The 27,333-nt window shown below is 37.0% G+C and overlaps 1 protein-coding gene across 2 annotated transcripts in view; it reads left to right on the forward strand.

Annotated features, from left to right (window-relative positions):
* Homer1 (homer scaffold protein 1) overlaps positions 1-27,333 on the forward strand; it is a 139,375-nt gene that overhangs the window by 100,675 nt on the left and 11,367 nt on the right. The window contains exons 6-9 of one of the 2 annotated variants that reach the window (XM_008853331.3): positions 21,436-21,471; positions 22,685-22,841; positions 24,457-24,567; positions 25,361-25,441. In XM_008853331.3, the coding sequence (XP_008851553.1) occupies positions 21,436-21,471; positions 22,685-22,841; positions 24,457-24,567; positions 25,361-25,441 (385 nt within the window). The remainder of the gene's footprint in view (positions 1-21,435; positions 21,472-22,684; positions 22,842-24,456; positions 24,568-25,360; positions 25,442-27,333) is intronic. The other variant, XM_008853332.3, reaches the window with a different exon arrangement.

Here is a 27,333-nt window from a genome sequence, read left to right on the forward strand (position 1 = left end):
ACAGTACAGAAGTCTATGTGTGCTTTTCTAGTTGATTAATGTATAGTGGAAACAAGTGTTAAAATTAATGAACATGTGTTTCAGGAAGCAATGAAGACATACAATATTATTAATCATTATCTTAATAGTATTACTTATCTGGTATATAAAACTTAGGGCTTTCTTATGTCAGTTTCCATTTTATTATGAGAATAATTTATAGACTGCATCTTGAACCTAATTTAATTCAAGAGGGACTAATTTCTCAGGAAATATGAATTCACATTGGGCAGCCTTGACTCAAAATTTTGGAATTGCAAATGCTTCAAAATCTGAAAATTTTCACGTGCTAAGATGCCACAAATGGAAAATTTTGCATCTGACTGGATGTGATAGATTATAGTCAGAATTCAGAGAGACCAAAAATACTGTATAAAATTATTCAGACCATGTGCATAAGCTGTGTATGAAACGTATATTAATTTCATCCCCCACATATATCATTAGGTATGTGAAATGCCAAAATCTGAAACACCCCTGGTTCCAAGTATTTCAGATAGGGACATTTAGTTTGTAATGTAATGTTTTTTGTCATCATTTTTTGGTCTCTAAATACAGAACTTTCTTAGCTTCTCAAGATGAAGAGATTGTATGTAGGTTCTTCTGGCTCTGCCAACAGTAGTACTGTCTGAGCAACAGTATTTCATATACTTAATAGAAAAGAAGGGTTAAAATGTGACTTCTAAGCATCTTTGTCTTGATTACTTTAACATGATCCTGTCTTTAGTCCAAGAAATGAATAGCATATCCTCTTTTGGTCTTTTGTGTTGGGCCTGAGATTTAGTACTGGGTTTATAATCACCAAAACACTGGTAATGTTAACTGTGCTGCATAAAAGAGCCCATTACATAAGGCAAATTAACCAGCTCTGCCCTTAAATAGAACATTAGGAAAAACTAGTATCCTATGCTTTGGCATTATGTGCATACATAATTACAATTATTTAACTTCCTTCCAAATGGCAGTATGAATTCAAAATGTATATGTCACTACTTTTCAACAATAGATTTATGTAAAATTAGAGCACTAGCATAAAAAATGGCATAAATTCATAATATCCTACAGTGGATTATTATGAGTTTCAGAATCATTTTGCTATCTATTAACTACCCTTAATTATTGAAACAGATTGATTAATAACTTAGAGGTTGAATAAAATCTATGATTTGCAAATGGAGCTTAGTAGTATTAAATCATAATTAGGCTGGGGATAGTGATCTGTGGATTCAATTCTCAGCACAGGTACGGGCACACACAAGAACACACAAAAATAATTAAACTAGCAAGCTGAAAATAAATATGCTCTAGCAGATGACTTTCATAGGATCATTGTATCAACCTATAGAAAATGATGAGGTCAGAGATGTCATTTTTTGGGAAAGTAAGCATTTGATGAGTGATACACTACAGTATCTGGAAAAATAATTTCAACATCTAACACCCTAAATAGTGCTAGTTAGCATCTCACATGTGAGTCACATCTGACAGCCTAGTACAAGTTCCAGATTAATTTATAGAAGTAAAGCATTTTATGCAAAGGCCAGTGAAGATTACCCCTTGCATTTAATTCACTGAAATTCAGTAATGTCAAGTAAAATGCCATCTTTTATTTTTATCTTAGTTTGTAATAGTTAATTTACTTACCAGTGTTAATTCTAAAATCTGGGTCCTAGATCATGTGCAGTATCCTTGATTCTTTTAAAGATTAAGTGGTAGTGTATATGGAGGGCTGTTCCTTAACAGGTGGACAGATCTCATTTCTTCATCGTCTCTTGAGAAATAGAGCAGACAAAATTACCCATTTTTTTCCAGAGGAAGAAAATCTGACACATAGAGAAGCTAGAGAATTTTTTAAAGAATATTTTTAATTTTTTCTTCTACACTTTCATAACCGTATACATTGTATCTTGATCATCCTTGGCAAGTCTTCCTCCTACTCTCCTAGCCTATCCCCCCTCCCACCTTTCTGTCCATTTTTTTGAACCCACTAGTCACAATTCGTGCTGTCCCATATGCATGTGCATTAGGGCCATACACAGGATCATGAGCCATCTACCAGCAGCTAGAATCCCCCAGGTTAGGGATTTTTTTTTTTTTTTTAATCTGTAGGAACCAGAATCCTTTGCTTCTCTGCCTTGGTATTTTCCTAAACTATTGTGAAGAAATTTAAAGTTTCTAAATACAAACCAAACTTCAAAAAAGATAATTAACAGGATTTGTTTATTATTTACCACAAAAGTACATTAGGAGGAAAAGGTACAGTTGAAATTCAGTGAATATTGAATCTGTGGACATTTGAGAAGATACTATGCATTTAGGTTAAGTCAGCATAGTCATGTTCATTTTATTTAATCTCTTTTTTGGTTTTTGACAGTTACTGTATTTGATCATGCTCACCTTCTCCCCGCCCCCTGAGTTGAATTAAAGTTTTTTGCCTGTGTATGGGTGTAAGTTATTTACTGGATCATGGGCAACTTTACAGCCCTGAAAAAAAAATGATTCCCCCTCCCCCAGCAGCCAGTAACTGAATAGCTCCTCAGCCAGGGGTGGGCCTCATGTGCCTCTCCCACTTCTATGCTCAAATGTTGACAGGCTCCATCTTGTGTGGGTAATCACTCTGCTTTTGAGGTTGTGAGTGCAATAACCATGCCATGTTCAGAAGACAGTGTTTCATAGTGCTCTTCCCTATCCCCCACCTCTTACATTTTTTTCCATCTTTCTTCCTTGATGTTTTTTTAGCCTTGGAGGGGGTAGTGATATAGATGTTTCATATAGGGCTGAGCACTGAACAATCACATATTATCAGTCCTATAACCAGTAATGTGTCTCTGAATTAACCACTGCCCATTGCAAAAAGAAGCTTCCCTGATCAAGGTGAGAGGCAGCACAGGTCTATGGGTATAAACAGATATTTAGAAGGCAGTTGGACATCATGCTCATTGTAATTATTATTGACATATCTTAGAGTTCATGCGTGTGTGTGTGTGTGTGTGTGTGTGTGTGTGTGTATAGTCATGGTAGTCCTGATTATCTGTACTTTGTATTTGCAAAGCAGAATTATCAGGGAACCTTCATTTGAATAATTCACTTGTGTGTAGGCCACAGTAAAATTTCCCTGTATATCACTTCTTTGTTCCTTGATTAGGTAATGTAGGTAGGTATACATTCTATATGTTTATCAACTAGTTAGCTAACAATCTTTATTCTGCTTAGAGCTAAACAATATGTTTTAGAAATCATATCAGCAGACATTTGGACACTTGTTCTAAGAGTTCAGATTTGCATGTAAGGGTACTACAACCCTATAGCATCTAGAGAGGCCTTGTAAAAAGTTGAATACTATGACATAGTTTCAAAGATACTCTGAAAAATATTATATGCCTGGGATAGTTCTCCATGTAAACCAGCTATTCTGAGCATACCTAGAGGTTGGGAGTGCCTGGAAGGCACTTTTGTGAAGTATTTCATGTATATGCTTATAAGCATATACAATCAACGTGCTGGAAATCACTTAACAAGTTATGAATGCAAAATCATCATGAGTTCAAACATAGAATACCAGTGTTCAAGCTAAGCATGAACAGGCTTTCCTGGCATTTACTCATCAGTCCATTTTAGTGCTTATTTGTTCAAAACCATTTTTGAACATGTACAAAAGTAGATGGGCTTGTTCTCAAGGAGCTTCATGATGCAGTAGACTATGTAAGTGTATGGATGATGCACAGGTAGTGATCCCTTGCTGCTCTGTAATCTCCAAGAAGAGTCTGGCTACTTGAGTGTACTTTACCCTCATAGGCCCTTTCTAATGTTTTGACAAATATTTGACTGCTAGGCACTAATGCATCTCTGACCAAGAAAAATACCTGGTTTTGTTCTGTTTCTCCATCACTGACCCACACCCCAAGCCTAGTCTTTGTTCTTACAGTACTTAAGTAGAAGGAGTAAGAAAAATAATAACCTAAATAACTGTATTACTACTATTATGAAAAATGCTGTGGAAGAAGAGAGCAGTCTGATTAGGGAAGAGGTATGGCTGGATTATTAGCGTGAGCCTTCTTGTGGAGTCATGTATCACTCATCTTTCTAGTAAGTAGAAATTGGCTCAGTAAAGTGAGGATGGAGGATTACACATCTACAGTGTGTCAAGCACTGTACTAGACAGTGAGATTCAAGGAAGAGTGAAAAACATCTTTTTTGGCCTTGAAGCAGTTAGATCTTTAGGGCCCTCATGTTTATTTGTATTGAATTTTTGCACTTTTCATACACTATAACTTGATAGTATTTAGATCCCCTCCCCTATCTCTACCTCTTTTCCTTGCCCCCTGCCCCTCTCTCCTTTCCTTTTTCCAAATAGAAATGCAAATCTTTTTCTATGACCAGGATGCTCAAATGTTTATTGAGTAGCTACTGTGTACCTGAACATTAGTCCTTTTAATCCTTACAACATCAATAGGAATTGTATGTCATAAGTAGTGTTACTGATATTTTACAAATAGGAAAGCTGCAGAACAGAGAGTACAAGTAATTTACCCAGGGTCATCCAGTAAATTGCAAACAAATTCAATTTCAGTTCTTCATCTTAACTGAGTTATAAATGTTAAGAAAATGTAATATTTTAAGGGATAAATCCATTTAGTTAGCTTTTTGCTTTCAGGTATTGTATAATAGAATTAAAGTAATAATTTTGTTCACATTAAATATTTTTCTGTTTATACAAGTCTAAATCTAGATCAGAATACAAATGCAACCTGCATTGTCATTATCAAAGGGGGATGGAAGGGGAAGAGAGAAAAGGAGAGGGAATGAAGGAGGGGGAGGGGAAAGAAAGGGAAAGGAAAATGACTTGATTGGTATATTAGGTAGTTTTCTCATCACTATGTTAGAATAACTGAAAGAAACAAAAAGGGATTTGTTTTGACATTTGGAAGGGTACAGTGCATGGCAGGAAAAACACAGCAGCTCATGACTGGGGCAGTAGAGCATGAGGCTGCAGATTACAGCACATCAGCAGTCAGGAAGCAGAGACAAAGCCAAGGCTTAGGAGTAGAGCCTAACTGTAACCTTCAGTACTGGCATCAGCCCCCTTCCTCATGCTTTGCCCCACCTCCTAAAGCTCTCAAAGCACCACCACCAACCAGCCGGAGACCAAGTGTTCACATACATGAGCCTGTGGGGAGCATTACAGATTCAAATCACAATATTCCATTCCTGGCCCCCATAGGTTCTCTTAATGCAAAATGTTCTCAGTCCAACTTCAAAAGTTTCTATAGTCATATAGTTCCAACACTTTTCAAAAGTTCAAAGCCTCTTCTGAGACTCAAGGCAAACTCTTAGCTGTGAGCCCATGTAAAAGAAAAAACAAGTTAATTACTAGGAATGTACAATGGCACACGGTAAACATTCCTATTCTAAAAAGGAAGAATTTGGGGCATACCAAGAAGAACAAACCAAAGCAAGACTGAAAGCCAGCAGGGCAAACAACAGAGCTGTTAGCTTCATGCCCAGCAACTGCAGTTTATAGTAGTACCACATCTTGGCTCCCGCCTGGTTCTGCCTGCCATGCCCTCCTGTTATGAAATACAACTCTTGATGCAGATATGACATGAACTAAACTTCTTTAGATATTTCACATCTCTCTTCTCTATATAAAATTCAGGATCCAGTATATATAAGCACCCAAATTTTATAGAATTTGTCATATGATTCTCAGTTGCTGAAACTTTGTAAGGAAGAGGTATTAAGTCCAGTATACCATTTATCCCTGTTACGGGTTTTTTTGTTTTATGCATATAGTATAAGTAGTATCAGTAAGTACAATCTAAAAAGGTTTTCTTGCATTTCTTTATTCACTTTTACAAAAATGTATCTGCAAGAGTAATTTAACTCTAGTCACAAAAGATAAATGCTTTTGTGGGGTGTTGGGATATAATTGTTCAGTGGTAGAGCACCTACCTAACACACAGGAGACCCTGGATTCGATCCCCAGCAAACATAAGATTAATAGTTTTGGGTTGTATTATTTTTTATTTTGTTAATTTTTACTTATTTTTTTTAAATTGTGGGGAAGTGAGTATGAGTATGTGCACATGGGTGTTGGTGAGGGCTTGGAGCTGGTGGTTGAGAGCCTAATATGTGTGATGGGACCTGAACTGGGGTCCTCCGTAGGAGCAATATGTGCTTTTAGCTGCTGAGCCATCTCTTCAGGCTCATTAGGTTGTATTATTCCTTTTTTAAAATAGAAGTTTTGTGAATTTCATATACTATATTTTGGTTATATTTAGATCCCTTCCCCTAGCTGCACCCCCTTGCTATCCCCCTACCAAATTACCTGTACTCATTTTTTATAGAATGTTATTTAATTGAATTTTTGTGTATTTTATATAGAATATCTCAGATCAATCTTTATCATCTTTATATCCCCCTGTCCCCACCAGCACCCTCCCATAGCCCCCCACTGAAGCCCATATACTCGATCATCCCTGTTAAGGCCATCTATGCCAAGTCAGGCCTGTACTCTTTTTATATATGCTCGGCATATGTGTGTTTTGTTGTTGTTGATTTGTTTTGGTGTGTGTGGGTGTGTGTAAAGGCCTGTAGTCAGATTTGTGTCCCCAGTTGCCCTTTGGTTTGGGTTCATCCACTGGAGCCTGGTCAACGTAACAAGAAGAAACAGCTTGGCAGCTAGACTTCTAGATCTATATTTACATAGTTTCTCCTAAAGATTTAGAAAGATTTAGTTTGTTTTCTACAGATCATTAATAGTCTTGATATTATATGTGACAATTTCACATGAAAAAGTTCTTCAAAAATCACAGAAGGTTTAGACAGATAAGGAAAACTGAGTTTTTGTGATGAGTATACTCAAGTCTGTCACTGTTAATGGAAGAACAAAGTTTCCTGACAGTAAGTTGGCCATCAGCATTAGAGAGGCTTTTGCCTCCATCAGGGCTGAGTGGAAAGGCTTTAGAAGAAAAACCAAAGAGCTCTTCTTGATAAGTCAAGCAATCAGTAATGGACTAAGCTGGGGCTCTGTCATCTCTTCTTAGGGTCATTAACCTAGCAACTAAACAGTGCCCTTTCTTTTGCATATTATTTACATAGCTTATCTGTGCATTAAAAAATGGAGTTGGTGATGAATCTTCCTTAAATGACAGTAAACTTTTATTCATGCTATTACTCAAGCATCAAATCAAGTTTTGTGTTTTTATTGTGTTTTTATTGTGATTCTGAATACCAAATAATGAATATTTATAATACTAGTTACTAACTGGGTATGGTGGCACACGCCTTAATCCCAGCACTGGGGAGGCAGAGGCAAGTGGGTCTCTATGAGATTCAGACCAGTGAGTTCCAGGCTAACTGGGGCTAGCAGGAGACCTTGTCTCAAAATAAAATAAAATATTAATTACTGCTAGTTTCTAAAAGATGAGGTTTTTAAGACAAGATATTGGGAAACAGGTTTTACTATAAACTGTCCATTTATTTCTACCCAATTTAAGTTTTGGCAAAATCTCTGTTAATGCTATCTTTTCAGTTCCACCAATACGTGGAGTGATTTCTGTTATTCATGTTTTTTCCCAACAATACTTAACATTATGCCAAGCAAGTTTTAGAGTGAATTTTCCTTAAGTAACCTGCTTTTTAAAGAAACAAATATTTTAGCGTCCTTTGAAAACTAAATGTGTATATAGATAAAAATATTCATTTCTGTCTTGAATAGATAATGGTTATAATGTTATAACTAGAAAATAAAAATCACAGTCCTGAAATTAATTGATCTCTTTGCAGATGATAGATACATATTCATAAGACTTGGAAAAAACAAAATTTTTTACTTAATAAATAAGGTTCATGTCCTGAAGACCTCTCCTCAGTAGGGAGAATGCTTGGAATAAATCCCTAAAGAAAGTTCTTAGTAAATAGTTAGGTTCTTTTCCAAAAAGGGAAATCAATACAAATACTGACTTGTGTTGATATAATAGATTTAGAATTCACAATATCATTTTGAGCCAATTTTTTTTCACTTAAATATCACCAGTGAGTCTACTGAACAGCTTTTTATTCCCTTCCTTTAGATGAGCCCCAGTCCTCTACATTTACTAATAAGGAAAACTATTTTTATTTTAAAATATTTAAAATACCTACTAAGAAATCCGGCCTTTCACAAGTAAGTATGTTTGAGAGGGAATTTTGTATGCACACCTGCTGCCTTACAGAGAATAGGCAGCTATAAATTGTCCAGGACAATCTGTGGGCTTTAGCACCCTGTTAGAATCCAGCAGTGACACTACATTAGGTAAAAGAGCAGAAATTACAGGAGGCTCTGTGCAGGCTGGCAGTGTGCAGATGGGACAGACACTCGCAATACAGAATGGTCTCAAATGCAAACTACTCATCCATGTGGAAACAACTGTGTTCACTACACAGAACACAATTATGGGACCCAGGATACTTCTGAGGACCACTGTGACTCTCTCCATCTTAGTGAATAAATATGGAGCAGGAGCTAGACTTTGTAGTGCTCTTCAAAATCAAATTGGAAACTGCTCAGTAGTGCTGAACATTTTATGTGGTATACATAATATAGTTGAGATTCTCGTTTCACTGCTTCTCCCTGTCACCATCAAGTCAACCATAATCATTGCTTTTGAGAATAACCTCTGTTTACTTATTTTCTCACTCCTTCATTAACTTGCTAAATTTATTGAAGTTTACACCAAAGGTCTACACTTATAAATGATATATTTATAGTACTAAGGAAGATGGCTTAAATCATTCAGTGGGAACCTGATGTGGTTTTGACTTAAATTACATGTATTTCAGTCATTTCCATCACCGATTAGAGTCCCTTTTAAATATTTAACATTAAATCTCTTCCTCTTAGCTCACTGAAGATTCCTTCAAGATCTTTATTGCTTACACATATAGGGAAGGCACTAATATTTGAACATTCATTACATATTTCATATAGGCTATTTACTCCTGAGGATCAGCCTAAGAAAATTTTACAGATGAAACCTAGTGAGGCTAAGAAACCTGCCCAAAACCCCATAATAAGCTAATTAATGTCTAGAGCCTTTGAACTCCCAAGCCTCTGCTTTTTTAAAAAATATTTTTAAAATTTTTAATTATTATTTTGTATGTGAGTGCACCCGTGTTCTGCAATGCCTCGGATGTCAGAGGGGAGCTTCAGATTCCCCTGGAATTGGAGTTGAGGATGGTTCATAGCTGCCATGTGGGTGCTAGGAATCAAACCCGGGTCCTCTTCAAGAGCAGTCAGTGCTCTTAACCGCTAAACCATCTCTCCAGCTCCTTTTTTAATATTTTATTATTCTTATTTTATGTGTATGAGTGTATTGCCTGCATGTAGGTAAGTGCACCTGTGTCGTGCAGTGCCCTCAGAGAACAGAAGAGGCCATTGGATCACCTGGAACTGGAGTTACGGACAGTTATTAACTGCTGTGTGGATGCTGGGATTCGAACCTGGGTCTTCTACAAGAACAACCAGTGTTCTTAACCGCTGAGCCATCTCTCCAGCCCCCCCCAAGCCTCTGCTTTTAACCACCTTTTCCTCAGTTGGTTCTTGCTTAATGGATATATTTAACAAATTCTTAACAACTCAGAATATTTATAGGCTCATAAAGACATTCTTGTACATTTTGAAGTAATTTCATTGGTTTTATAACTTCCTTAAAGCCGGTGATATTTCACTGTCTTCAAAAATGAAGTAAATTTTCTGTTTTAGCTCATCTCTAAGATGTCTGATTAGAACATAATCATACTGCATTCCACTAAAAAAACTGTCAAGCCATTAGACGTAATGAGATAAAAATTTTAATACGTGCTACTTTTTAAATTAAAACACAGATTTGAGCCAGGCAAAGTGGCACACACCTTTAATCCCAGCACCTGGGAGGCAGAGGCAGCCAGATCTCTGTGAGATCAAGGCCAGCCTAGTTTACATGGTGAGTTCCAGTGAATGAATGAGTGAATGAATGAATAACAGCTTTGAGGTGGAGAGGTGGTTCAGTGGTTAAAAGCACCCACATGGGGGCTAACTGTAACGCCAGTGCCAGTGCAGGGAATCTGGCGCCCTCTTCTGTCCTCCATGGGCATTGCATGCATGGGTACATTTAACATACATACAGGCTAAACATTTAAAATAAAGATAAGATAAAAAGTAAAGATAAAATAAAAATAAAATAAATAGGCCAGACATGGTGGTGTATGCCTTTAATCCCAGCACTCAGGAGGCAGAGGCCGGCAGATCTCTGTGAGTTCAAGGCCAGCCCTGGTCTACATAGTGAGTTCCAGGCTAGCTGAGGCTACAAGGAGACCCTGTCTCAAAAAGACAAATAAAATTAAAATTAAAAAATTAAATTAAATAAATAGAATAAAAAGACTAATTATATTAAGAAACAAAAATCTAGACCTTAACCTGTTGAATCTACCAATTTTTAAAGTGGAACTAGCTTGGAGCCAATAGGGTGGCACACAGATAGGGTTAGGTCAGTATTGCTCTCTTCTGGCTTCCTTTTTGGTGTGGGAAGTGAGGACCCAAACCAGCAGGCAGACCTGAGACCAGGCAGAGCTGTGCAGTGCTTTCCGCTTAGGAACTGGCCTCATTCTTGGTACAGAGAAACATGTTAGGGGGGAAAAAAGCCCATTTGCATCCTATTTTTAAATCCTCTTTTAAAAGATTATCTGAATGCTTTTTCTTAGTACTCCACAAGTTAACATGCTTAGAGAGTACAGGCAAAGGATGACCATTCTAGGGACTCCAGCAATAGATCCAGGGCCTCTGAGGTCAGGGGGAAGTCAGCTTTCCTAGTCCCTGCAAGTAGCCATTCTCATAGGTTTACTTTAGAGGTTAAATAAACACACTGCTCATGCATCAGTCTCATGTTGTATCATCTTTTGAAGTATGTTTTTTCTTGGCTTTCATAATTTAATGAAGCTTAATATTTTTGACTTTAAGGAAAGCAAAGCTGAATTTAAATTCCAGTATAAGGAAACTTTCCAGTCATGTTTTTGGAGTGTTTTGACCTTGTAGATTTGAGGCCAGCAGGAAGCCAGCTGATCCTTTCTGAAGGGAAACTTTACTGAATAATCACAAGGAATCACAAGAATAAAGAATTGTTTTGCCCTTATCTCAGCATTTAGACATGAGATCATAGTGCTTCAGTATCTTAGAATTACTGGAATGTCCAACCACACAATTTAGCTTTCTTTGTGAGTAGTTAAGGTATAGCTTTTAAAAATTGTGTCTATACTAAAAGACCAAATCATTCCCTAGAATAGCTCTGTGTTTTTGTGGTGATGGGAATCAAACTCAGGGCCTTGCACATTCAAGGCAGGTACCAGTCTCCCAACACTTGAAAAATAAGTATTGGGGCTGGAAAGATTCTCAGTGGTTAAAAGCACTAGCTGCTCTTACAGAGGACCCAGGTTTAGTTCCCAGCACCCATGTGGTGGCTTACAACCATCTAATCCAGTTCCAGGGGATCTGGCGCCCACTTCTGGCCTCTGCAGGCACTACATGCACATGGTGCTCTTAAATTCATGCAGACAAAACAGCCATACACATTAAAAAAAAAAAATTTTTAAGTATTTTTGAGCCGGGCGTGGTGGTGCATGCCTTTAATCCCAGCACTTGGGAGGCAGAGGCAGGCGGATCTTTGTGAGTTCAAGAGTTCAAGGCCAGCCTGGTCTACATAGTGAGTTCCAGGACAGCTGGGGCTACAGGGAGACCCTGTCTCAAAAAGACCAAAAAATAAAAAAAAATAAGCATTTTTGAAATGTAAGGTGCTTGTTTAAAATGTTGGTATCGGGGGCTGGAGAGTTGGCTCAGCAGCTGAGAACACTGGCTGTTCTTGCAAAGGACCCAAGTTCAAATCCCAGCACATATATGGCATCTAACAACTGTCTGTAACTCCAGTTCCAGGGGATCTGACAGCCTCTTCTGTCCTCCACGGGCATTGCACGACACAGATGCCCTTACATACATGCAGGCAATAGACACATCCACATAAAATAATAAATTAAAAAATTAAAAATGTTGGTATCAGAATTAATTTGAAGGTATCAATTACTACTAAATATCACTGTAATAGGGAGCATACCGTTATCTTAAGGTTGAAGATAAAAGAACTTTTTTTTTTCCCCAATATTGGGCAGACTAGAGTATGACAAGGGAACAGAGTTTTTCAGACAGCTGGTCAGTTACACTTAGGGACTCGCAGCAGTGGTAACAGCATGCAGAAGTCCCATACAAGTTCAACCAGACAAAATCCCAAAATCCCTATAGACATAGGGAAGTGGGTATCAAATCCCAACCCAACCTGAGGAACTTTTGGCAACTGATGGCTCCTGGGAGGGGGAGAGATGATCTCTTACAGAGATGGGACTCTTGGTAAGTTGACCAGGCTCCAGGAGATGGACCCACACAGGAATATGTGGGGACACAAATCAGACTCTATAGGCCGTATTGTATATAGAGCGGAATGCATTGAATTTGGCAGGGGCAGTGGGGGGAGGTGTGGTTAGGGCAAGGGTTCTAAATACCATCAAATTATAGTGTATGAAAATTGCAAAAATCAATTAAATTTAAAAATTGGGCAGACTATTAAAGCGTGTGCATGCATGTATGTTTATAAGAATCAAGCACATCTGAGATAATTTGCCTTTAGAACTTCCTTTAGAATAACCTTTGGGATTTATCGAAATTGACATCGTGTAAGGTATTCTAGTAGAAGCATTTGCACACTTGATAGCTAAAGGAATATATGAAAAGCTGCAGAGGAAAAACAAGAATGATTGACAGACATTCACTAAGTTGCATTTTACTGTGCTCTAAAAATACAGTGACCCAAGAACAGCTCAAAGTTAAAGGAAGAACGAATGTTCTCTAAAAGATGTAGCTTTTACAATATTGTGAATAACTTTTAAATTGTGTATTTATTTACCTTGGAATCAAGTGTAAAAGTATAGGCACATAAACACTGCCCTGAAGTGCTCTTTTCAGGATTATTAAGTCTTTGATTTATTAGTGTGCTGCTGTCTTGTATACTATACATAAAACTATATGAAATGAAAATTTTTCTTCAGCGTTTATTACTTTAGTATAAGCAGCCATGCTTTGGGGCTCTGCAGAGTAAAGAAAGAAAAGATTAAATGAAAGCCCATTATCTTATCTGTGTCAGATCTTACATGAAGAACTCAAGGCATAGTCACGGAAATTAAATAATAAACAAGTATACTAAAACTGGGTACCTTCAGATTTCTCTGTCCTATTTTTGTGATCTTGCTTGCTTTAGTTTCTTACAGCTGCAAGGCAAAATGTTCTTTTAAGAAAATATTTATTATTTTGGGGTTTTGTTGCTCTTTTAGTTTAGTTTTGCTTTGTTTTTGGAGACAAGGGTTCCTTGTAGCCCCAGCTGGCCTGGAACTGGTTATGTAGACCAGGCTGGCCTCCATCTCACAGAGATCCACCTGCCTCTACCTCCCAAGTGCTGGGATTAAAGGCATACACCTCACCACACCTGACAGGTTTTATTTATTTTATTTTATGTGTCTAAGTTGTTTTGCCTGCGTGTATATAAGTAGATGCATGCCTGCAGACCTGCAGATGCCAAAAGGAAGTGTTGAATTTTCTGGAACTAGGGTTACAGGTGGTTGTTAGCTACCTGTAAGAGTAGCCAGTTCTCTTCCCTGCTGAGCATCTCTCTGGCCCCAAGGACTGGTTCTTTATGCCTTGTCTGTGTTCCATTCCTTTCTGCATGTCCCTGCTGCTTTACATGCTGCTCCCTCATCTATTTTTACTGCCATCTCTAACTGCCCGCACACCCCTTTGCATGTTGACCCTCTTCTATAGCTTAGCCATTCAGCATCCTACCCACCCAATCTCTCTTCCCATGCCAAAACAATGCAGACATACAGAGCAATTTAGAAACCATTCTCCCTAGCCTAAGAAAGCTGTTCTTTCCCGCTCTTCTAATTATTTGTGATTTTACAGTCACAAAAAGAACATATCAAAGTGAGTAGTAAGCTTTTTGCTGTACTTTCAGTAGTATGACAAGTTTAAGGATTAATTTAAGGATTTTCATACAGTGACATTCATTCTTTCAAATGCAAAATTTTGTAAGTTTTGATAATTTGTACACTTGTAAAACCACAAACATAAGGTGAAAATTATATAATTATAAAACTTTCTTGGACTCCTTTGTAGTCAACGTCACTCTCAGTCTTTATATGAATAATGCTTTCATTTTGCAAATCTGATATACTCACTAAAAGGCAACTCCTTACCCTCCTCCCACTCCTGACAGTGCTGTTCTACTTTTGCTGGACTTGACTATGTACCTCAAATATAAGTGGAGTCATACAGTATTTGTTGTTCTGTATGTAGCATGATGTTGTAGCATGTCATAATCTTCTTCCATTTTCAGGTAGAAAAATATTCCATTAAATATTCCATTACATATACATTTCATTTTGTTGAGCCAACCATCCATTAAAGGACATTTGGGTTGCTTTTACACTTTGGCTATTATGAATAATCCTATATGAGAGTGGGTATAAAAATCACTTTAAGAATGTTTTCACCTGCTTTTTAATATTTTATCTATTTTAAAAATTCTTTTTTATTTTTATGTGTATGTGTGTATTGCTTACACATGTATAAGTGCACCTGTGTTGTTCAGTGCCCGTGAAGTCAGAAGAAGGTGTTGGATCCCCTGGAACTGGAATTACAGATGGTTGTTAGCCACCATGTGGGTGCTGGGAATTGAACCTGAGTCCTCTGCAAGAGCAGTCAGTGCTCTTAATCACTGAACCATCTCTCCAGCCCTGTTTTCACTTCTTTGGGGGCATGCTCACAAGTGGAATTGCTGGGTCCTACAAAAGTTCTGTTTCTAATTTTTGAAGAAGCCACCATACTGTTTATTCACAGCAGTCACACCATTTTGCATTCCTGTCAACAATGCACAAGGGTTCCAGTTTCTCCATATGTTAGATGTGAGGTAATATCTCACTGTGGTGTTGATTCAAATCTTCCTAATGATTAATGATAATGAGCATCTTTTCAAGTACTTGTTGGCCATTTCATTATTTTCTTTGGAATAACATCTATTTGAGACATTTACTCATTTTAAAATTGTTTTGTTGTTTCTGGGTCGTAGAAGTATTTTATATGTTGTGGATACTAACCTCTTTTCAGATAAGTAATTTTCAGATATTTTCTTTCTGTCACCTTTTCACTCTGTTGACTGTATCCTTTATGAGTTTTATTAGCTATAGTCTGGAGAGATGGTTCAATGTTTAAAAGTGCTTGCTTCACAACTATGAAATCTGAGTTTGAATTCCGGCACATGTGTAATAAGACGGGCATGGTCTTATTCACTCCTGTACCCCAATGGCATGGGAGTACAAAAACAAAAGGATTGCTGGTGTTTGCTAGCTACCAGCCTAGCCAAAAAACATGAGCTCCAGGTTCAAGGAGAGACCCTGCCTCAAAGAAATAAGACCAAGAGTGAGAGAAGAGGACACCCCACCTCCCCTGCCTCTGACCTCTTCACATACATGCAGGTGTACACACCTATACATACATGGGTACATACAGCATATACATAAGCCTCTCCCTCTCTCTTTCCCTCATCTTCCTCCCACTTCTTTTCTCTCCCACATATACATACACAAAATAGTTTTAATTAGTTTTTAATTTTTATGTAGCCTAATTTTCTTATTTTTTTTCTTCTGTTATTGGTGTCATACCCAAGAAATCATTGGAAGTGGAATGTCAGAAAAGTCTTCACCTGCAATTTCTTAAGTTTTATACTGTCAGCATCTATGCTTAGGTCTGTGATCTGTTTCTTCCAATTTCTGTTTATGGTGTAAGACCATGATCGTAAGTCTTCTGTATATGGGCATCAGCTTTCCCAGCATGATTTGTTTAAAAAGACTACCTTTCCCTACTGTAGTCTTGGCACCCTTGCTAAAAGATCAGTTGACTATACGTACAAAGTTTTATGCCTGAGTTCCCTGTTCTCTTGGTCTGTATGTCTGTCTTTATGCTAAAGTGTCGGCCTTTTGATTATTACAGTTTCTTAATGAGTTTTTAAAATTAGGAAGTGTGAGATTTCCAGCTTTATTCTACATATATATATATATATATATAGTTTTGGCAATTTGGGTTTCATTAAGATCCCATATGAATTTTAGGATAGGTTTCTTTTAATTTCTGCAGAAAACATCAAGATTTTGATACAGATTTCATTGAAGGCGGTTATGGTGGCACATGCCTATGATTTCAGCACTTGGAAGGCAGAGGCAGAATCACTGCAAGGTTGAGGCCAACCTGGTCTTCATAGTGAGTTCCAGGTCATCTAGGGCTACAGAATAGTAAAAAAAAAAAAAGAGTAAGGGGAGGGGGGGACTGGAGAAATGGATTAGTGGTTAAAAGCTCTGGTGCTTTTGCATAGGACATCAGTTTGGTTCCCAGCACCTACATTGGGTGACTCACAACTGCCTTTAACTCCAGCAAATCTGACACCTGATTCTAATCTCTGTGTATACCCACATACACATAAATAACAAATCTTTTTAAAAAGACTGCTTTGACACCTAAGACTCACAGAACATAGAACAAGGGATGAAGAGAACACTGATACATCTTTCAGTTCTCATCAATGAAACTCCCTCATGCAACAGAGGGCCAGGAACACTAAAGGCCACAAATGGCCAAAATGCAGAGAATAAGAGTCAGCAGAGTGTGGGTCTTTGGACAGGACTCCTACATTGAGGTCCACCCACCCAGGGCTCATGGACCATTGTGGAAGAAGGGGAGGAAAGGTTGTTAAGAGCCAGGGAGGAGGTGCATGACCGTATGGAGATGGTCCTACAGGTACCGGGACCCTTCTCATACAAACCTTCAGCAGTGGTGTTAGCATGCACAAGACCCATGCAAACAGGCAGACAAATACCCAGCACAGAACTGTGGAAATAAACAGCAGGCCCCAATCTTAGTCAAAGAATTACTGGTGGCTGATTGCTGCTGGGCGAGAAAGAGCTGCTCTAGATAGACTGACTAAACCCAAGTGGATGAATTTGCACTGAGGAATATCTCAGGACACTATCTTTACATAGTAGGCCTTAGTACAAATGACAAATGTATGAACTGGGGCGGGGGGGGCCTTTGGGAAGGTGCCAAAGGGGAAGGGAGAAGGGGGTCTAAAGATGATTTTATGTATTAAATACACAAAAATTCAATAAAAATTTTTTAAAAAGATTACTTTGAGCAGTATTTCCAACTTAGCATTATTAAGTCTTCTAATGCATGCAAATAAGATATTTTCCCATTTATTTCTATCTTCAGTGTATTTTTTAGTATGCGGATTTTCCTTCTTCCTGGTTAAGGTCCCTCACATTTTATTCTATTTGACTTTTTATACTGGAATTTTTTTAATTTCTTACTTGTAATTGTTTATTGTTAGCATACAGAAATTAGTTGATTTTTGTGTGTTGCATGGAACTTTACTGAGCTCTTTTACAGATTTTAACTTTTTTCAGACTAGAAATCAACAAAATTCATGTCATCTGTAAACAGAAATTGTTTTACTTCTTCCTTTTCAACTTAGATGCCCTTAAGTTTTTTTCTTGGTGGGATTGAACTATGTTAAACTGGTGGCAAAATTGGCACCCGTGTCTTGTACCTGATTGTAAACAAAAATCTTTCACTGTTGAGTTTAGTGTGTTAACTGTGGACTTTTCATATATAGTTTTTATTATGTTATAGTATTTTTTATTGAGTACTTTTATCATGAAAAGTGTCATTTTTGACAAATACTTATCTGCATCATTTAACATGCCAGTGGATTTTTTTCATTTTAATGTGGCATATATTACATTGAATTTTGTTTTAAGTTGCCCTTGTATTGCAAGATATCTCTTCATTTTCAGTAGTGTTTTTCAAAGAAAGCCTTTTAATTTTATGATGGTCCCTTTTATTGGTTTTTAAATGAGCCATGTTTTTGGCATTGCATCTGAAAAAAAAATCTGCCTAAAGATTTCTGTTCTCTAAAGATTTTATAAAGATGGGGGCTGCAGACATGGCTTAGGGTTAAAAGCATGTCCTGTTCTTGCTGAGGACTCAAGTTTGGTTCTCAGCATCCATATCAGGTGGTTTACAGCTGCCTCTAACTCCAGCTCCAGGGGGATCTGATACCTCTGGCCTCTGCGGGCACCTGTACTCATGTACACATGCTTACACACGTCTCCATTTTTTTTTAATTTAATGTATATTGGGTGTATTGCTTGCATGTAGGTAGGTACATCCATGTTGTGCAATGCTCACGGAGGTCAGTACTGGAGTTACTGCCAGGCTAACTGGGTTAGCCACCATGTGGGTGCTGGGAATCAAACCTGGGTCCTCTGCAAGACCAGTCAGTGCTCTTAACCACTGAGCCATCTCTCCAGCCCCAAGTACACATAATTTTTAAAAAATTATATGTATTTTTAAAAGATTTTTATAAGGATTCTTTATAAAAATTTCTCCCAGAAATTATATGGTTTTATATGTTATATATTTTAAAAATATTTTACTTATTTTTTTATTTTATGTGTACAAGTGTATTGCCTGCATGTGTGTAAGTACACCTGTGTCATGCAGTGCCTACAGAGGTCAGCAGAGGATGTTGGATTCTCTGGAACTGAAGTTAGAGATGGTTGTTAGCTGCCATGTGGGTGCTAGGAATAGAACCCGGGTCCTCTGGAAGAGCAGCCAGTGCTGTTAACCAGTGAGCCATCTCTCCAGCCCCTATACTTTATGTATTTTAGGTAATTGAGTCGTTGGTCAAGGGTATTCCAAAGACCCCCAAAACAATGTAAGCTATTACCATTGCTTTTGCCTGCCCGTTAGAACTTGATGGACCTTATTGCTGAAGATAACATACAGTTATGATCACAGGGCAGGGAGAAATCAGCTTGAAACTGATCAGGAAGCATCATCCCTGCTGGCTAGCTTTTACAGTACTATTTGAAGGTGCTGTGCAGGCTGCTGATGGAGGAGAGTGGAAGGAGTCACCAGTCTTAGTGCACTGTAAATCCTGAGTGCTACAGTAATGACTGGTGGCAAGGTATGCCCATGAATGCAGTAGTAACACACATGTTATGGGGATGCCCAACTGCTTTATGATTAAATTTAAGACCTGCTTCACAGGAGGAAACAAGCTTATAATACTGTAGGCCTAGAACCCATAGCTAGGGAACTCATAGGCATTTTAGTAACTTCCAAGTATATTTATTTCTATATAGAGCTATATTTCTATCTGGATCATATTTCACTTGAAGAACTTTCTTTAAATTTTCTTATATTCTGTATCTACTGATACTCAGTTCTCCGTTTTCTGATCTCTTTTGTCTAAAAGCGTTTTTTTGGGGGGGGTCTTTTTTGAGACAGGGTCTCCCTGTAGTCCCAGCTGGCCTGGAATTCTCTACATAGACCATGCTGGCCTGGAACTTACAGAGATCCACCTGCCTCTGTCTCCTGAGTGTCGGGATTAAAGGCATGTGCCACCATGCCCAGCTTGTCTAAAAGCTTTTATTTCTCCTTCACTTTCAAAGATATTTTCTCTGAGTGTAGAATTCTAATTTAAAAATCGTTTTTTTTTTTTTTCTATCTTGAATCTCCTCTAGTATTGTACATTAAACCCATAGCCTTGTCTAGAGATTTTTTTTTTTTTTTTAGCACTGTCATACCATGGCCATCTAGATTATGAGGAAAAACTTACAATTGTTAATTTGTTCTCCTGTTTGTGTTTTTGTTGTTTTTAATCCATAGTTTGAAGTATTTTTTAGCCTTTATGTCTAAAGATATTTATTTCTTCAACTGTCTTTTCTCCTAATAGTACAAGAACACATTTTTTAGGTGTTTTTATTAGGTTGTCTACATGTTTTATAATATCTCTGTTCTCCTTGTATTTCAGTTTGACTAATATCTAATAATTTGTTTTCAAGTTCATTCATATTTGTGTATCAAATCCACTGAACCAGTCAAAGATATTCTTCCTCTCTGTTACCATATTTATCTTGATTCGTGCTTATGGTTTCCATTTCTCTATTGAAATTCCCAATTTAATCAAACATAGTGTCTCCTTTTCCAGTAAAACCTTTAATATTACTGTTTTACTTCCTTCCTTGATATAACTAAAATCTCTGAGTATGAACTTGTGAATTGCTTTTTCTCTTGTCAGTGGATTTATTTATTTATTGCTTTTTGGCATATATTACAATTTATTGAATGTCAAAATTGCACAAAAGACAGGAATGATTTATAGTACAGTTGTCTCTTTATTCACAGGATATTGGTTCTAAGATCCTTTGTGAATACCAAAATCTCTGGTTACTAAGGTCCTTTATATCAGATGACATAGTATTTGCACATGTTATCCTAAATAATCTCTGGATGAGGTGTACTAATATAACATGTGCTTTGTAAATATTTGTTACACTATTTTTGAGAATAATGATAAGGAAAAGTCTGTTTATGCTCAGTTATAGACATAGTCTTTTTTGTCTAGATATGTTCAATCCATGTTTGGTTGAGTCCACAAACATGAGACTCATAGATAAGGAAAGCAGACTGTTGATCTTATTTCTTCCTTCACTTGGGCATGACGTTTCTGATCTTGTGTTAGTACAGGAGTTAAGTCATTCTACTCAGGGGTTAAAGCAGATTTGGACTTTGTTTATCCTCTAGCATTATCTGGTGTTTAGGGTTAAGACTGACCTGCTGGAGAGTTTTTCAGTTCCTGCTACTTTTTCAGCTTTTGGGTTGTCTTGTACTCTTAACCTTCCCACAATAGAAAGCTGCTATCAGCTTGATGGTAAGTACACAACTGTCTTCTGGTAGCAGGTGAAGTCACTCAAATGAAACTTATCTCTATAAGGCGAAAATGGTAGGTAGTTTAAAAAAAAAATCAAAACCCTACTTCAATTAGAGCAGGCAAATAGTTGCATGTTTTCTCAAAATCTAAACATTAAAAATCATTCCATAAAAGAAGAATTAGAAAATAGTTTCTTTGGGGGGATAAAAATGAGTTGCTAAATTAATAACCTCACTTCTTTGTTTTATTCTGTCCTTTAATGTTTTGAGGAGATATTGTCACTTAATAAACTTTAGGAGTACTTTTAACTTTTCATTTTAAACTGATTTTAGATTTTCAGAAAAGTTACAAAAACTACACTCTCCATCTACCTTCCACCTAATATCCCTTAATATTAACTAGCATTTTGATTTTAATGTAATTATCAAACTTTGGAAGTTAGCATGACTACAGTAAGACTAAGTAAGTCTCAGTTTTCACTAACAGTACTTTCTTTTCTTTGTTTTTTCTTTGACAGTGCTGGGGATCGAACCCAGGGCCTCTCCCATGCTAGGCAAGTGCCTTACCACTGAACTATACCTGCAACTCCAGTGTTCCTTTTCTATTATAGGAGCCTGTTCAGAGATCCCATGTTTCATTTATGTTTCATTTAATTGTTATTTCCTAGTTTCATTTGTCTGCTCTTCAATCTTTATTTTTTGAAGATTATTTTTTGATCACTTATTTTGCAAAATGTCCTTACATTTGAGTTTGTATTTTTTTTCCTTATTTTGATTAACATTTTGAGTTTCTTTTTCCTAAGAATATCATTGGAAATGATTTGCTGTTCTTTATCTGTCATATCAGAGGGTTTATAAAGTGGCTATGTCTCAAAACTGGTGTTAAGCTTTAGAAATTTTGATGGTGGAAACTGTTTTCTTTCAAATATTAAAATTATATCAGTCTATAAAAACATGCTTCATGATGCAAACTACTTATTAAACACAAAAACATTGATTAAAGAACTCTTTAAGCATCACTAGTTGGTTAATGAGATGAGATTAGTAGAATTTGACTAATTGGGATAAATTTCAATAATGAAAAAGAGAAACAACATTTTTCTTTCAAATCAGGCAATTTTTTCTCCATTGCAGAGTTAAGAGGGGAACTATCAAGAGAGGAGTCTGCTCAGCTAATAGAGTTTCCTTTGTAATAAAGTTATTAGAACCAATTTCTCGGTTTAACGTAATGAGAATCATTTTGTTATAATCAGTGTTTGTATTTATTTAAAATTCTGAATATGATTATTTATAAATCAGTAATTCCAAAAGAAATACTCTGAATGCCTCAAACCTTGCTGTCATGTAAGCATACTCATAAATGAATGAAATTGTAGTAGGTTTTGGTGCCCTTCAACAGTCCAGTACATTGACAGGTGTTATTTTAGGCTTTGGGTATATTGTATATTATATATATAATGTATATGAATATGTATATATATGTATATACTATAATATTCCTCAAGAAAATGAGACGATCTCTGCTTCTGTTACAATGCAAGTGAGAAGTATATTCCATGTTAAAAGTACTTTGGTACTTTTTTATATGTCTTTACCTGCCTGATTTTCTTCACAAGGGACATTTGAGTGAAGTATTTATGTTTTTGTTTGGTGGTTGCCCTTGAAGACATTCTTAGACTAAAAACCCAATAATAGAACTGAACAGTGCTGTCTATTCAAAAGCAGTATTCAGTATAATGATAGAATTTTCTCCTTGTTTTATTTTAGTTCAGCAATCAGCAAACACTGGGAAGCTGAATTGGCTACCCTTAAAGGAAATAATGCCAAACTCACCGCAGCCCTGTTGGAGTCCACTGCCAATGTGAAACAATGGAAGCAGCAACTTGCTGCCTATCAAGAGGAAGCAGAACGCCTGCATAAGCGAGTAAGTTCAGGGTTGCTGTTAGGATCCAGAGATGATGGCTTTCCTTGATGAGAGGAAATTTGCATGTAGATTCAGACATGGATGGCTTCTGTGAATATCCATTGGTTATCAGAACATGTATATGAACTGTGCTTGGGGGTTTGTTTGGTTTAGAAAAATATTTCCCACGGTTTAATGAGAATGAAGATGATAAAGCTTTTGAAATCAAGTGAGCTGCTTATAGTTACAATTGTGCCATGGCAGTTTGCTCTACATTACCTTTGGGAATTTACTTCTCTATTTCAGTTCAGCCTTTTCCATCTATTATATATATATAGTTTCTATAGTTTTTTGAAAATTACCTAAGACACTTAATTGGTGATTAGCTACACTGAGTCAAAAATACATACTCTGCATGGGAACAAGGCTGCTTAAAGATAATCCCAGCTACTTGGAAGTTTATGGCAGGAAAAAAGTGATGTGAGAGGTATGCACACAGAATGGGGAGTGACTTGCAACTTGGAAAATTCAAGGCAAAGAGATATTTTCTTGCTTACTTCCTGAATAATCCAGAATTTTCTGTATGCTAGTCAACTAGATTTGGGGAGTGTGCTATGTGTAGAGTTGTAATAGGGAGTGTATATGTGTTTGCAAGATTTCTGCCTGTATTGGCTCTGTTTAGGGAGGAGTGGCCTTTTTAAAATAATTTTTAATTTGTTTTTATCTTATGTGTGTGAGTGTTTTGCCTGCATACATGTTAGTGTTCCATGTATGTGCAGTGCCCTTGGAAACAAGAAGAGGGCATCAGATACCCTGAAATTAATTACAGATGGTTCTTAGCCATTATGTGGGTGTTGGGAACCAAACCCAGGTCCTCTGCAAGAGCAGCCCGTGCTATTAACCACTGAGCCATCCCCCTGGCCCCAGGAAGGAGATAACTTTCAAGAACTCTTACCTTTTCCATTCTCTTATAAGTACTCATTGCCCCAGCACTGTGGGGTGGGGGTGGGGTGTAGAGGCAGGCAGATCTCTGTGAGATGGAGGCCAGCCTGGTCTACATAGTGAGTTCCAGGCCAGCTGGGGCTACAGGGAGACCGTCTCAATAAGACAAGATATATATATCTTGGTAAATTCTTACTGACTGAAGAATTATCTTTCCGATATGAGGCACTATTGACATAAAGTCATTGCTTTAAGTTATATATCTTTCCTTTCAGATTCTTTTGTATTTTAGAAATGTACTTGAAAAAAATCTTTACTTCTGCAAGGCCAATTTTTAGAACCCATGTTTTATTTGAAGACTGCAGATGGAGAGAGCAGATGGCCATATCTGTACTTGTGTATATTTTCAGAAGAAATATTTAAGGAAGACTTTGATTAAAGGAATTCTCCATAGTGATTAGTTGCTTAAGTTTCCCTAACCTGTGTCAGACCAGCATATAAATAATTACTTCCTTTGTCTTGCTATTCTCTTGAATATGTATCTTTAAAGGATCTATTCTATGCTAAGAACATTAGTAAGTTCTCTCATACATTAGTTCAGAATTCATGACCTAATAAGGGACTTACTACATCTTCAGCAAGAAGCATTTGGAAATTGCCGCTCAATTGAACCTGTGTTCTCATTTAATCGTAGGTCACTGAGCTTGAATGTGTTAGTAGCCAAGCAAATGCTGTGCATACCCATAAGACAGAACTCAACCAAACAATACAAGAACTGGAAGAGACTTTGAAAGTAAAGGAAGAGGTATTTACCATTTTTTTATTCACCTGTAATCCAGCTAACATTTGTGTACATACTAGACTCTATCAAATGTAAAAGTATTTTCTTGAATGAAGTGAGATTGTGGCGTTTTTTTTTTAAAAAAAAAAAAATAAAACTTTTATTGAGTGTTTTAAAGCTGGTCACAGTTTCTGCATTCTTTCTGTTGTTACTGTGAGCTATATTGAACTGTGGTGTGCCAGTCAGACTGAGAAACTGTTGCCCTCTGTTTGAGAGTTGTATTCATATAATGAAAACCATTAGAGATTAAATGAATTTTGTAAGATGTTACTTTCTTTGGTTTCTAGTCACAAAAAGGTTTTAAATATTGTAGAATAGAATTATATCTCAAATTTGAAGTATTCTTAATCTGGTCAGATTATTCTAAGCAGTGTATGTCAAAGTCAAGTTAGGCTTACTGGTTAAAATCATTCTGAGCTGGACATACAGTGAGTCATGCCTATAATCCCTGGACTAGGGAGGCCGAGGTTGGAGGATCTTGAGTTTGAAGCCAGCCTTTGCTACACAATAAGTTCAAGGCCAAACTGGAGTATACAGTGAGCCTATGTCTTCAAGATAAACAAAACAAGACAAACCCCATTCTGTTCTAGGTAACATGTCTTTAAAGGCATGTGTCCCTCTGCACGTAAATAAAGGAATTTATTTTTAATCACTATTTCCTAAGAACCTAGATAATAATTTAGGGAGAAAAGTAGAGTTTTCTCTCCTCAATATTGTTTAAATGTTATTGCTAAAGACAGTTTTTTACCTTTCCTAGGAAATAGAAAGGTTAAAACAAGAAATTGATAATGCCAGAGAACTCCAAGAACAGAGGGACTCTTTGACTCAGAAACTACAGGTGAGCCAATCTTAAAAAAACACTGGTGTTTTTTGGGCTTTTTGGGGAGGTTTTTTTGTGTAGAAAAGTTTGACATTCTTCACAACAAAATGGCTTTTTCTGAGGCTTCAGTTTTGTAGGTTTTCATCATTTTTTCCCTAATACTTCTGATTCATGTCTTAGTTTCAGTTTTCTAAAGGTTGCTTGATAACTTCATTTAGGTTGTCTGTAATCATTGGTAGTCATTTATAAATTATTGTTAGTAAGTTAATTTGGAAAATTTTTGCTTTTATCATTAAAAATACCCTGAATTTAAGGGGGAAAAAAATCTCAAATGTGTTTTATTTAGTTTAGGAACTCTGCTCATGTTCTGTATACTGAACTGTCTGAATTCTAGCTTTTGTTGTTCACTAAAAGAACAAAAGTTCCTTTTTCCTTTTTTAAATCTTAATTTTGCTTATTTTCTCTTTTTAAATTATTTTTTATTTATTTTTATTTTTTATGTGTATGAGTGTATTGCCTGAATGTGTGTAAGTTCACCTGTGTCATGCAGTGCCTGTGGAGTTAGAAGAGGGCATTGGAGTTCCCTGGGACTGGAGTTATGGGATGTTAGCCACCATGTGGGTGCTGGAAACCAAACCTTGGTCCTCTGCAAGATCAGCCAGGGCTCTTAGCAGCTGGGTCATCTCTCCAGGTCCAACCCCGGCCCCATGCCCCTGCACCTTGGCACTCACTTTTTTCTGTATAGGTACTATACTTCCTGATTCTAGTTTGCATGCATTCATCCTGTGTTTGTGGGAGTCAGATAAAAAGAGGGAAGAATTTTCAGGATTCATTACCAGCTCCTTTTGCGAGCACAAACTACCTGCATCAGAAGAGGGTTAGAACCATTTTCAAGTAAGTACAAATGTATGCAAAAGTGAAGAATTCAGTTTAAGGCATAGGGGAACCTGAAAGCTAAGGAATGAAAGGAGGGCATGATTATAAGAGCAACATTTATTCCAAACTTGCCATGTACAGGCACTTTGCTAGGCACTTTATTCATATTTTCTTATTATATAACAGCAAAATACAAAAGAACCTGGGGACTTAGAAAATTCTTAGCTAACTGTATTTGAATGGAGATAATCAAACTCTCAACACATATGTCCCTGACTACCAAACTCTGTGACAGTAGTGACTCTTCATAAAGAAAGCAGTTTTCTTACCTGAAATGAAATGTGCCCCCACCTCTCCTGCCACTGGCTTTCAGTAGTCTGGGAGATGAGGATTGCTTGTTTTGCTTTGTTCAACTAAGTGCTGTTTCTACATTTTAATTTTCTATGTAGTGGTTCTCAACGGGTATTTTTGCATCCCAGTGAACATTTACTAATATGTGGAGACATTTTATATTTTCACTACTAGAGAGTACTGCTAGAGAGTATCTAGTAGTCAAAGCTGGGGACCCTGCTAAATAGTGGATGGACTTTCTGACCAAGAGTGTCAGGAGTGCTGAGGCTGAGGTACCTGGTGGAGAACTAGAGTATGAAGCATATAATTGGAGCTGGAGGAAAGCGGAGTGAGAATATTCAGCCTGCTTTTTCTCTTGCTCATTTTTGGTTTTGAGTACTTTCTGTGACTCTGGTGTATACTATGTACATGCACATGTTTCCTCTAATTCTCACCGTGGCAGGTTGAGTATCCTGTTTTCAAAGAGAAGACAGTAGTCCAGAAGGTGTTAACAAGTTTAATTAAGACACTAGCTACAAAGTTTGTGGGAGTCAGATAAAAAGAAGGAAGAATTTTCAGGATTCATTACCAACTCCTCTTGCATATCAAACTTCTATGTTGATATATCTGAATGTATTTCATCATCATTTAAGCAGTAATTTAGTTTTACAGCTGGCGCCTGAAATTGTAGGTATGGATCATTA

This window comes from Nannospalax galili, unplaced genomic scaffold (genome assembly GCF_000622305.1).
Source record: "Nannospalax galili isolate Female #2095 unplaced genomic scaffold, S.galili_v1.0 scaffold45, whole genome shotgun sequence".
NCBI lineage: Eukaryota > Metazoa > Chordata > Mammalia > Rodentia > Spalacidae > Nannospalax > Nannospalax galili.